The sequence below is a fragment of the Emys orbicularis genome, chromosome 1, assembly GCF_028017835.1.
Source record: "Emys orbicularis isolate rEmyOrb1 chromosome 1, rEmyOrb1.hap1, whole genome shotgun sequence".
Lineage (NCBI taxonomy): Eukaryota > Metazoa > Chordata > Testudines > Emydidae > Emys > Emys orbicularis.
Window position 1 is genome coordinate 285,554,660 of NC_088683.1, and position 13,713 is coordinate 285,568,372.

Below are 13,713 nucleotides of genomic sequence, written 5' to 3' on the forward strand. Positions count from 1 at the left end.
AACAATATTTATCAAAAGCACTGTTTTTCAATTTGGTAATCACCGCATGACCTGTAACTTTGGAAACTATTTTCATTATTTGTGCATTTTATTTTTTCTTTGAAGCATGATTTGGAACATCTGGACATGGTCCTCTTCGCAAAACCAATCCATGTTTCAAAATCACCCCTTAATCAGAACCAAACTCCAGTGAAGACTGACGTATGCAGCATGAGCATATGAAACTCAGTTGTGCTCTCAGACCTTAGAAATTGCAGCCAATATGTGTGGATTTCAGTTCAGTGACACATTTCGTCATGATTTGTGTGCATGGGTACTTGCAATTGGTGTTGTCCATAACATTTTTTTTAATGGTTCATATACTGTGTTCTGGAAGGAAAAGCTACGTACACAAAGAGGCTGACTTTTATTAGCAGAGGTGCTACTAGTCTACTGTGCATATTTGTGTCCTACCTTAGTCTGCAGTGAACTATCATTTGACGTTCTCACATCACAAAAATATTGTGGTGTTAAAAGAACTTGCCATTAGCGTGTGTATTCATTGTCATTTAAAATGTACTGAATTATGTTTTGCAGAACTTTTTAGATTTTTGGGGATCTTCCCATCACCACACAAGTTGCAACCCATTACTGGGGTAACTCCTGCTTTAAAAGAAGAAACACCAAATTCCATTATCATGGTTGGCTGTTAAATCAGTACTGGAGGCAATGACAACATAAAGTTTTTGGAGACTTCCCGTTATTAAACACTTAGTTTAATCTTCCAGTCTTAACTCCCTAACCTCATGCATTGTTCTTTGGAGGCTGCTCACAATACCCAACATAGTAGCAAGTACTCCTGCTAAGTAACAACAATAATACAATTTAATAAGCCAAAAATGAAAAGCCCATCATCTAGATTCCCAACCCTTTTCTTCTGTGCTTGGCTCAGGTTTCTGCATTTCTTTTTTCCATGTACAGAAAGAAAGGGGAAACTTTCTGTTGCCTTAAGAGTCATCTAACTCACTTGGAGGCCCTGCTTATTTTTAAAATAGCCAGTCACGACTTCCCACTATTAGCAGTGTTGTTCTGGGCCATCAAAACATTGGTCATTATCAGCGGAGTGTTTTCCCCATTTAGGAGTAAGGAATCTATAAACTAGTAACTTCACCTTGACAATTTCTTAGATGCAGAAAGAATTACTGGATACTGAGCTTGATTTGTACAAGAAGATGCAGGCTGGTGAAGAAGTGGCTGAACTAAGAAGAAAGTACACAGAACTGCAACTTGAAGTATGTTTGTTTTTTATTTCTTCAGTATAGTATATTTTCTTTCATTTAGTATATTTTGCTTAACTTGCATGTTACTTTACAGTGTAATCTGTTGTGCAATTAAAATTGTTTAAAAAAATCTTCTTTTGGTAAATAGTACACAACCCTTTTCTCTTAGAGTCAAGGTGGGTGAGTTAGTATCTTTCATTGGAATAGTTTCTGTTGTTGGACGAGACAAGCTTTTGCGCTACACAGGGCTCTTCTTCAAATCTGCAAAAAGTAATCAGTGTTGCAGATAAATCCAAGATGGGACAGATTGTTAAGCATAACACGTTGCAGGAGACCAGTTAAAGGACAGTGGGCAATTAACACCTGTGCAGACATGGGGCAAAGGAGAATTAGTGGGTTGCACATTGGTGTAACGAGTCCTAAAACCAGTGTCTCTAAGCCTCTGAATTTTGGTATCTAGCAAAGTTATGAATTTAACTTCCCAGGCTCATCTTGGTGTTGTGCAGGTTTTGTTTGAGATGAGGACCGAGAGATCCAATGTAGAGTGATTGCTTTGTGAAAAGTGTTCGCCCACAGATGATAGGGTGTTTTTGTCTTTTATCATATTTCTGTGAAAGTTTAACTATAGACATCTATATCCAAGAAACCCAGGGATCACCATGCTTCCCTGGATCCAGGAACCACTCCAAACACCAAAAAATCTGTTATCTACAGCCAGGCACTCAGTTACTGCAGCATATGCTCTGAGGAGAAAGCCCAGGATACACATTAACTCACTTAAAACTGCCTTCACCAAACAAGGACACTCCACCAGAGAAGTAGATCATATCATGGAACTGGCCACCCAAGTACCTCAATGGAGCTGGCTTCAGTACGGAAAAAACGCAACCCACCAACCACCACACAGTGAAACCCATATGGGATATCATCAAACAATTGTTGATTGTCCGTTTCACTTTAACTGGTCTCCTGCAACATGTTAATGCTTATGTTTAACTATCTGTCCCACCTTGCATTTATCTGTGACACTCTGATTACTTGTTCCAGCCCTGAGGGCAATCTCTTTGTCTCTTGAAAGCTTGTCTGTTCCACCAACAGAAGTTGGTCTAATAAAAGATATTACCTCACCCACCTTGTGTCTCATATCCTGGGAGCAATGTGGCTATAACAACACTACAAATGTTTGCTCTTAGGGCATTTAGCAGGGATGCTTCACATCTTCAGTCTCTGGACAGTACTCAGAAGTATGCCATTCTGGCTGTCTTCCATTTTGATCATTCAGCTGCTGATGTACTGTAAAGATTTTTAAAGGGTATTGTCACCTGATATTTTATAGATTTGCAGTAGGTAACTTTTGTTAGCATGCATTTTTAAAATTGTGTCTGTAGATGGTGCTGTGGGTGTTTATAAAGAAAGGCTAAAGCTGTCCGTACTTATTCTTTTCTTTAAAGGAACATCACCATGTTAAAAATAGCCTAATATTAACAAAAGTGTTAAATGTACTAGAGATAAACAATGTTCTTCTGTAATAGTTGTTTTAAAAGGTTGTAGGTTAACTCTTGTCCTGAGATTAAAATTCCATTACAAAAACTATATGTAAATAGAATTTGTTCAAGAAATGCGCCATGTACAAAAATATATGCCTGCATTTCTTTTAGAAAGGCTTGTTTGAAAAATAGTCATACCAGCTTTAAAAAAAAAAAAGTCTGATTTTCATATCTCTTACTTTTAAGCAATTTTATGTGCCGTTCAGGATTACTAATTAATAATTATTAAAATGCTCTGGGATGTGTAATATCTATTTATTGAATATATTTATAAGATACTGTAATCTTTTCTTTATCATAAGTTTTTGGGGCCTAATTGTCTGCAATTAAAAATTAACTGAAAGTTTTGCTGATAGTGTGTGTATCAAGATGGAATATAGCTTGCTCTTTAACTATAGTTGCTAGGCAGTGCTGACAATCGATAACATGTCTTTCTGTAGTTACACTGAGCAGACCACATGGAAATTGCATACATTTTCAAACAATACATTTTTAAGTGTTAAGGAAAATAAATGTACTTTCATAAATGTACTAGGAGTGTACATAAAAGCTGTGAAAGAAATTTCACATAATTCAACTGCTTACCAATATGCAAAATATTATATTTTCAGAAAACTGAAGGAGAAGTTATTATGCTTAACTTGCATCTTGATTATTACTTCCTTGCTGGCTAACATATGCTTTCCTATTGGTGCTCTCATTTGCACTGTGTAAACTATTTCTGGCAATTCCTTTTTGTTAAAATAATTTCTATAACCAAAAAGAAAATTGGCATTTGTAGGCCTCTTTTTAACTAATGCTGAGACAATACTGTTAATTCCTTACAGCATTTTTCTTTTCCAAATGGCCTTGTAATGCCTTGATGATAGGTTGTAAAACTTATACTTCTGAAATACTTACTGTAGCAAAAATACTGTCACTTTTATTTACATTTCATATGAGAGATATGTGTGGATCTTGTACTGCAAGATTTTGAGAGGCTTTTCAAATGAATTTCAACAGGGAGGTAGTCTTGGGGAACAAAAATTATTTGCAATCTATAAAAAGAAACTTTCCCAAATAAGTTAGCTTGAGGGCAGACATCTGGCATGGCAAATATCATCTTGACCATTTAAAAATTGGGAAAGTTAAAAGCTACATGAAAACAGGTTCTTATAATACAAAGTGTCAAGCCACCTTCACTGTTTACAGTGCAACCAGCTGCATCTATAATACGCTTCTAAATTGCAGAGACCAATAAGATACACATTATATCAAATATGTGCCTGTATGCTTAATTACATGGCCACTTAACTGTTGAATCCAAATATTTGGAGTAGATCACAAGCATGATGATTGGAATTTCTGGAAAAGAAAACTACATGTTTTAGCGCCTCAATCAGTATGAGTGGTTCTGAAGTCTTTCCTCCTTCAGGCAAAAGGAGGATATGAGATGCAGTTTACAATATTCCAATATTATATGAGGAAACAAGGAATCACATTGCCTTCCTTGCTCAGCAGTAATATTTTAGGACTGGTGTATTAAGTTCAGATTTATCTAATAGCCCTCAAGTTGTCAGGGAAAGAAAGGCATTCTTATAGCCTGAGTCACAAGCGGCGTTGTGATCCCTAAAAGACTTGGTAGTATAGTCTCTATTCAGAAAGTGGAGTGATTGGTAAAGAGACTGGTGTTTCAAGGACCACTCAACGTATATCCTGTTCATGGCTTAAGTGAAGAGGGATTCAGATTTCCTGAAGGATGTCTTCCTGTTTGATTTGGTTCAGGACTTTCTATAAAATTTATCTTCCATTATCCCTGTTTCCACAAAGTCTGTAAGATGCCTGAAGCAATGGCTATCTACACTTCTGCGTTTGTATAGTGCCTAGTAAAATGGGGCTCCAGTGCTGATCAGGGTCCTCTGGGCTCTACTGAAATATAAATATTAACAATGAGAGATACTTTACTGGATTCCCTCGGTGTATCAGTTCTGGTATTCAGATCTTCTGGGCCTGTCATCAGTCTCTAATTCTTCCTGTATTTCTGAATCTTCTGTTTAAGAGTAAGGTCAAATTCTCTGTCATCACTGGGCTGCTTGGATCATGGTACCTTATTAGAAATTAAGGTGTTCTCAGGAAGTGCACAACGTATTTTTACGCTCTCAAAAGGCATTTACAAGAAAATGTAGTGTTCTAAAATGAATGAGCTTTTCACTAGGAATCTTGGCTGTCAAATTGTCACCTTTTGTCAACATAAATTCCTACATTCTTGGACTGCCAAAAAAAAAAAAAAAGCCAAGACAGTCTTGCTATTGTTAAGTGCACTTGGCAGCCATTTCTGCTTACCATCCATTAGTACAAAGCTTTTCTGCCTTCAGTCATTGTAGGATTACAAGATATTTGAAAGCACTGATGTGTATACATCAGCTTCAGAATCTCCTCCATCTCGGGACTTCAGTATGGTGCTTACAAGATTGATCTGTGTAAATTCTTACTCTGGCACCCATCACTGTGCTATGAGTACTTCACAAAATTATAAATTATACACAAATGTATTGTTAATTCTGTCAATCTCTCCCTTTATGTCTCCAGAAATTGGACTCTATTTTGTGGGTTCAAGAGAAGAGATTAGTGTTTAATACAGGAAGGCTAAACCAAAGAGTTGTGTGTTGCATCCTAATCTAAAGACAATGGTGTTCATATGGTCATGACTTCTGGCCCATAGAGTTGTACTTCCCATTTGTAATTTTCTGCGTACATGAGTTTCACCCTTGACATTGATAATTCTGTTGTCTCAGTGGAACACAGCTGTTTTGGGAGGTCATGATCAAATCTCTCCAGACAATGGAGAGATTTGAAGATAAGGATCGGAACTTTGAATTTCACCCTGTTTTCAACGGGGAAGCAACTACGGAGAGTGGAGGACTTTTTCTAGTGTCCTGTGTTTATCTGTAGTTTTTTTAGATTCAAGGTTTCATTCTTAGGTACAGGGAGTTACAATAATCATGCCTAGAGGCCATGGGTGAATGAAACATTGTGGCTAAATTTAAAATTGACTGGCGTTGGCATTTGTCTTGATATCCATGAATAAACTAGGGAATTTTGTATGACTGTGGCTTTTTGGATGTATTGAAATGAGGAATCGAGGTAAACACCAAAGCAGAAGAGTAGGGTGGAGGGTGATGTTATAGCGGTGGCAAGTTTTTTGGAGTCCTTTTTAATCCCATCATCAGTACCTTAATTTAAGCCAGTGCCTCTCAAACTTTTTTACTGGTGACCCCTTTCACATAGCAAGCCTTTGATTGCGACCCTCCTTATAAATTAAAAACACTTTTTTATATATTTAACACCATTATAAATGCTGGAGGCAAAGCGGGGTTTAGGGTGGAGGTTGACAGCTCGCGACCCCCTATGTAATAACCTCGCGACCCCCTGAGGGGCCCTGACCCCCAGTTTGAGAACCCCTGATTTAAGCTCTTCTGGATTCAGTTCTAGGCAGTTGTTAAGTCACTTGCTGATTGCAGACAGGCCCTTTCCTTGGAAAACTCGTGTGGAGAGGTGCTGCTTGCATCTTATGTGCATGTGGAGTAGAACTGGATGTCTTCTGCGTATTGCTCACATTTTAGTCCCTGCTATTTCATGATCTCCCTTAGTGACTTAGGGACCCACAGATAAGGGTTCTGGAGGCTGGGGAATAGAATCCCCCCTTATTCTCAGGGTGAGTGGCATAAAAGGAGCACATTGCATAGTCACCTGTATCAAATACTGTAGGTGTCCAACAAAGAGTTGTCTGACCTATGCCCGTGACCAGGAGATCATTCTGTAGAGTCACCAGTGTGCTCTGTTCCATGTCTTGGCCTGACTCCTGATTAACAGGGCTGTAGCATATTGGCTGTATCTAAGACCATGTCTACACTACAAACTCTGGTTGACACAAGTTACATCAGCGTACAGTTACCAAAGTTAGTATGTCACTTGTGTATGTGCATATTTGGCTGCTTGCATCAGCCCTGCATGTACAAACTAGGAGTGCTTGTGTCGATGCAAAGAACGGTGCACCATGGGTAGGTAACCCAGTGTGCCACATGCTGCCATCTGGATTCACAATGTGGAATAGAAATGAGTCATGTAGTCATCTCTGGGAGCTAGTGGTCAGGTTTCCAGCATGCAACTTTCTCCATCCCATAATGTCATCCATATACCATATATATATATTTTTTTTGTATTCCACAAACCTGCATGGCACTTCTCAGTGTCCAGTATCTTTGACAAGGAGCATGGAGCCTGCAGAGTTATCAGTTCTCATGAACGTTGCAAATACAGGACTCATGCTTCTCCTGTACTTGCAGACCTGCAGGAAATTCTCCAACAATGCGGGGACATGACAATTAAAAACAATTCAAGGCTGTTGTGTTCATGGAGCAGTTGTAGGTGGAGGTGTGCCACTTCTGTGCCCAAGAAATGAGCATTGACTGGTGGGATCACATTGTAAGACAAGTTCGTGATAATGAGCAGTGGCTGCAGAACTTCTGGATGCGAAAGAGATGCATTGACAGTAGAGAAGCAAGTGGCCATCACACTCTGGAACCTTGCAATGTTGATTTCCCACTGACTAGTAGCAACCCATTTTGGAGCTGGAAAATCCACAGTGGTGGTCATTGTCATGCAAGTGTGTAAGGACATTAATCGTTTCCCTCAGCAACGTGCAGGACATAATTGATGGATTTTCAGCAACAAGGTTCCCAAACTATGGTAGGGTGATAGATGACATGCACCTCCCTACTTTGGCACCAGCCCACCTTGCCACAGAGTACAGCAACAAACTCTCAAGTTTCATTCTTTCTTGCGGTTATCAAAGAATTATGGGGATCTGTGGGATTAGTAAAGAAGCAGTAGATGTTTCAGGGCCAGAATCTCTATGGCTTTCCTTGAGTGGTCAGTGACTTACTAGATTGACTAGCCATGGTCTCTTATTGAGGAGGATTAACTTGTAAGGATTCACTGGCGTTTACTGGGTACTGAAATGGATTACTATGTGTGATGCTTCTTGTCTGGAGTCAGAGTGGATTCTAATCTTAGTTTTGATATGATAGTAGAAAACCCAAGATAGGGGGAATGTTTCATGTTTCCATTTCCGTTGTGTGATCAGCTGAGTGTGTGTAGTTCTTGAGATTGAGCAACCAAGAGTGCAAAGTGTGAAGCCATGGTTAAAGACCATTATACTAAAGATGTTGTCATGACTGTAGCTGAGGTGTCCTAGGACAATAAGTCTTGGAAACGTTGTAGATAATTTCATGGAGGATAGGACAATCAATGGCTATTAGCCAGGGTGGGCAGGGATGCAAAACCATGATATGAAGTGTCCCTAGCCTCTGTTTGCCAGAAGATGGGAATGGGCAACATAGGATGGATCACTTGATGGTTACCTGTTCTGTTCCTTCCCTCTGAAGCCTTGGCCGCTGTCAGAAGACCCAGCTGACCCAGTATGGCCATTCTTATGTTCTTGTGTTTTTATGTTCAATGACATACTCTCTCAGCTTCTCTAGGAAACTGGATTAAAAGGCTGCAAACTACTTGTCTCTGGGTTCATGGAATAATTAGAACATCTTGTATTTTGCCCTATTCATCAGGCTGTACACCACTGACATATTTAGAGACAGAAGGCCGGGGTGAAAGTAATATTAAACACTTACTGGTATGGGGGCCCGACTCTGGGCCCCCAGAAGGGGCGGGGCTTGGGGTCAGCCTCCTTCAGCCAGCCCATCCATCCATGCTGCCTGGCCCGTGCCACCCCCCATCGGCAGCGGGGAAGTGGTGGGGGGAAAGGAGCAATGACGTTAAAGCGCTACCCCACTGTTCTATTCCTAACACTGCTATTTGTTGTGTTTGGGTGAAGGTCACATTAGGGAAAGGTGTGACATCTGTCGTTCCTTTTAAAAGAGGACTCAAACATTGAGAGAGCTTTGTCTGAGGGAGTGCATGATGGACCAGTGTCTGACTCCGAATATATCTGGGGCGATCCCTCCCTTACCAGATTCAGAAAATCTTCTTGGCCTACTTAATCTTGGTGAGATGGTCGAGATCACGTACCAGGTGGGCTTCTTGCTGTGTTTACTGCAAGAGTTGTCCTTGGGACTCATCTCACTGGCCACCTTACTTTGTGGCCCTATTGGGCACCCTGAGGAGTCCATCAAAAGTGCACTACTTGTCCCATCTCAGCACAGATCTTCTCCACCCCATCCTGCTCCGGGGGCTTCTACGGTTTCTCAGGCCTCTCAACAGCTAGACCTTCCTAGGGTGATGTTGTGGTGGGAGTCTGCTATAGATCACCAGACCAGGGGGATGAGGTGGATGAGGCTTTCTTCCGGCAACTAGCAGAAGTTACTAGATCGCAGGCCCTGGTTCTCATGGGAGACTTTAATCACCCTGATATCTGCTGGGAGAGCAATACAGCGGTGCACAGACAATCCACGAAGTTTTTGGAAAGTGTAGGGGACAATTTCCTGGTGCAAGTGCTGGAGGAACCAACTAGGGGCAGAGCTCTTCTAGACCTGCTGCTCACAAACTGGGAAGAATTAGTAGGGGAAGCAAAAGTGGATGGGAACCTGGGAGGCAGTGACCATGAGATGGTCGAGTTCAGGATCCTGACACAAGGAAGAAAGGAGAGCAGCAGAATACGGACCCTGGACTTCAGAAAAGCAGACTTTGACTCCCTCAGGGAACTGATGGGCAGGATCCCCTGGGAGAATAACATGAGGGGGGAAAAGGAGTCCAGGAGAGCTGGCTGTATTTTAAAGAATCCTTATTGAGGTTGCAGGAAAAAAACATCCCAATGTGTAGAAAGAAGAGTAAATATGGCAGGCGACCAGCTTGGCTTAACAGTGAAATCCTTGCTGACCTTAAACGCAAAAAAGAAGCTTACAAGAAGTGGAAGATTGGACAAATGACCAGGGAGGAGTATAAAAATATTGCTCAGGCATGCAGGAGTGAAATCAGGAAGGCCAAATCACACTTGGAGTTGCAGCTAGCAAGAGATGTTAAGAGTAACAAGAAGGGTTTCTTCAGGTATATTAGCAACAAGAAGAAAGTCAAGGAAAGTGTGGGCCCCTTACTGAATGAGGGAGGCAACCTAGTAACAGAGGATGTGGAAAAAGCTAATATACTCAATGATTTTTTTGCCTCTGTCTTCACGAACAAGGTCAGCTCCCAGACTGCTGCACTGGGCAGCACAATATGGGGAGAAGATGACCAGCCCTCTGTGGAGAAAGAAGTGGTTCGGGACTATTTGGAAAAACTGGACGAGCACAAGTCCATGGGGCCGGATGCGTTGCATCCGAGGGTGCTAAAGGAGTTGGCGGATGTGATTGCAGAGCCATTGGCCATTATCTTTGAAAACTCATGGCGATCAGGCGAGGTCCCGGATGACTGGAAAAAGGCTAATGTGCCCATCTTTAAAAAAGGGAAGGAGGAGGATCCGGGGAACTACAGGCCAGTCAGCCTCACCTCAGTCCCTGGAAAAATCATGGAGCAGGTCCTCAAGGAATCAATTCTGAAGCACTTAGAGGAGAGGAAAGTGACCAGGAACAGTCAGCATGGATTCACCAAGGGCAAGTCATGCCTGACTAACCTAATTGCCTTCTATGAGGAGATAACTGGCTCTGTGGATGAGGGGAAAGCAGTGGATGTGTTATTCCTTGACTTTAGCAAAGCTTTTGATACAGTCTCCCACAGTATTCTTACCAGCAAGTTAAAGAAGTATGGGCTGGATGAATGGACTATAAGGTGGATAGAAAGCTGGCTAGATCGTTGGGCTCAACGGGTAGTGATCAACGGCTCCATGTCTAGTTGGCAGCCGGTTTCAAGTGGAGTGCCCCAGGGGTCGGTCCTGGGGCCGGTTTTGTTCAATATGTTCATTAATGATCTGGAGGATGGCGTGGACTGTGCACTCAGTAAGTTTGCAGATGACACTAAACTGGGAGGAGTGGTAGATATGCTGGAGGGTGGGGACAGGATACAGAGGGACCTAGACAAATTAGAGGATTGGGCCAAAAGAAACCTGATGAGGTTCAACAAGGACAAGTGCAGAGTCCTGCACTTAGGACGGAAGAATCCCATGGACTGTTAGACTAGGGACTGAGTGGCTAGGAAGCAGTTCTGCAGAAAAGGACCTAGGGGTTACAGTGGACGAGAAGCTGGATATGAGTCAACAGTGTGCCCTTGTTGCCAAGAAGGCTATTGGCATTTTGGGCTGTATAAGTAGGGGCATTGCCAGCAGATCGAGGGACGTGATCGTTCCCCTCTATTCGACATTGGTGAGGCCTCATCTGGAGTACTGTGTCCAGTTTTGGGCCCCATACTACAAGAAGGATGTGGAAAAATTAGAAAGAGTCCAGCGGAGGGCAACAAAAATGATTAGGGGGCTGGAGCACATGACTTATGAGGAGAGGCTGAGGGAACTGGGATTGTTTAGTCTGCAGAAGAGAAGAATGAGGCGGGATTTGATAGCTGCTTTCAACTACCTGAAAGGGGGTTCCAAAGAGGATGGATCTAGACTGTTCTCAGTGGTACCTGATGACAGAACAAGGAGTAATGGTCTCAAGTTGCAGTTGGGGAGGTTTAGGTTGGATATTAGGAAAAACTTTTTCACTAGGAGGGTGGTGAAGCACTGGAATGGGTTACCTAGGGAGGTGGTGGAATCTCTTTCCTTAGAGGTTTTTAAGGTCAGGCTTGACAAAGCCCTGGCTGGGATGATTTAGTTGGGAATTGGTCCTGCTTTGAGCAGGGGGTTGGACTAGATGACCTCCTGAGGTCCCTTCCAACCCTGATATTCTATGATTCCTGAGTTTGTCTTGGTCCAACCTGCAGACTAAAGTTCACATGGGAATCCATCCCATCAAGTAGAAGAGCTGTCTCCTCTTAATACTTTCTCTTCTCCTGATGAGGTACTACTTTGAGTCCTTGTCACCAGCACCAGATGACTTTAAGACTTACCAAGATCTTATGAGAAAGGGTGGAAGCAGCTGTGGGAGTGAAAGCCGAGTTTGTGCTGGAGTCTGTCCTCAAACTCTGTGATATTTTGCAGTCCTCAGGTCCAGACGGAGTAGCCTGCCTATTAATGAGGCACTGTAAGATTGTGCAGGCCCCTTTGGCAGACTGCAGCCACCCTTACCCTGTCAACAAACAGATGCTATCAGGTACCTGTTCAGTGTTGTGAGCCATTGTGTTCACATCCAACCTTAGGCTTCCTGGTACTCAGCTGCAAATGAATGTTAGTGCCAAAGACATTTTCACACCACACCATAAGAAAAAATGCTAATGAAACTAGATTTATTTGGCAGGAAAATATAGTTCTACTCGAATCTACGGTTGCACATTTCTAACTATGAGGCGCTTCTGTCTAAATATGATTATATGTATTGGGACTCCATGAGTAATTTCACCATAAGAAGATTGTTGTGGCTTCAGAACTTGGGCATATGTGCAGAAGTGCAACAGATCATTGAGGACTTGCCCTTTGAGGGATCTCTGGTCTTTTTTGTCAGATAAGAGAGGAGATGAAGCCTGACATAGCCTCAGGGACTCACTTGCCACACTGTTCACTAGGGATCTACATGCCAGCTCCCTGAAAGAAGCAATACAGACCACAACAACAACTATGACAACCTTTCTACCAACCCATTCTTATTCTGTCAAATAGGGTCTCATATCACAGAGGAGGCATCATTTGCCTCTTAGTCATTGACTAAACAGCAACTAGCAGGATTGAACCAGTCCATTTGACTGCCCACGAGAGAGAAGAAAATCAGTAATATAAGTTCTTCCTTTTTCTTCCCCTCCCTTTGGGGACAGATTCTGCTGTTTTGTGGTGCTTGGATATCCATCACCTCACACCATTGGGTCCTGAGTTCCATGAGGCTGGGGGCTTATGTACACAAACACGTAGTTCACAGTAAACTTGGTTGTAAATCTACCCCTCACTAGCCTGCTGTGCACTAAGTGTGCATGTGGCCCCTGCTGCCATGCACTAAAGTTCCATAGAACTTGTTAATCTACTCCTGTTTCAAAACAGAGTAAATTGACGTCACTACAGAGCATTTAGTGTCAGCATCAAGGTCCACACAGGCATGTAGTGCTCAATAGGCTAGTGCAGGATAGATATATACCCCAGGATTGACCCTTGGGGCACTCCGCTTGATACCGGCTGCCAACTAGACATCGAGCAGTTGATCACTACCTGTTGAGCCTGACAATCTAGCAGGCTTTCTATCCACCTTACAGTCCATTCATCCAATCCATACTTCTTTAACTTGCTGGCAAGAATACTACAGGAAACCATATCAAAAGCTTTGCTAAAGTCAAGATAAATCATGTCCACCACTTTCCCCATATCCACAGAGCCAGTTATCTCATCATAGAAGGTAATCAGGTTGGTCAGGCATGACTTGCCCTGGGTGAATCCATGTTGACTGTTCCTGATCACCTTCCTCTCCTCCAAGTGCTTCAAAATGGATTCTTTGAGGACCCGCTCCATGATTTTGCCGGGGACTGAAGTGAGGCTGACCGGTCTGTAGTTCCCCAGGTTCTCTTTCTTCCCTTTTTAAAATATGGGCACTACATTTGCCTTTTTCCAATCGTCCGGGACCTCCCCGGATCGCCACGAATTTTCAAAGATAATGGCCAATGGCTCTGCAATCACATCAGCCACCTTCCTCAGATGCATTAGATCTGGACCCATGGACTTGTGCACGTCCAGCTTTTCTAAATAGTCCTTAACCTGTTCTTTCACCACTGAGGGCTGCTCACCTCCTCCCCATACTGTGTTGCCCAGTGCAGCAGTCTGGGAGCTGACCTTGTCTGTGAAGACCGAGGCAAAAAAAGCATTGAGTACTTCAGCTTTTTCCATGTCATCTGTCACTATGTTGCCTTCCCTA

The 13,713-nt window shown here is 42.5% G+C and overlaps 1 protein-coding gene across 1 annotated transcript in view; it reads left to right on the forward strand.

The window, feature by feature from the left end:
* The window catches only part of RBM26 (RNA binding motif protein 26), a 92,808-nt gene that overhangs the window by 54,201 nt on the left and 24,894 nt on the right, over positions 1-13,713 (forward strand). The window contains exon 18 of the mRNA XM_065399715.1: positions 1,167-1,271. Within this exon, the coding sequence (XP_065255787.1) occupies positions 1,167-1,271 (105 nt within the window). The remainder of the gene's footprint in view (positions 1-1,166; positions 1,272-13,713) is intronic.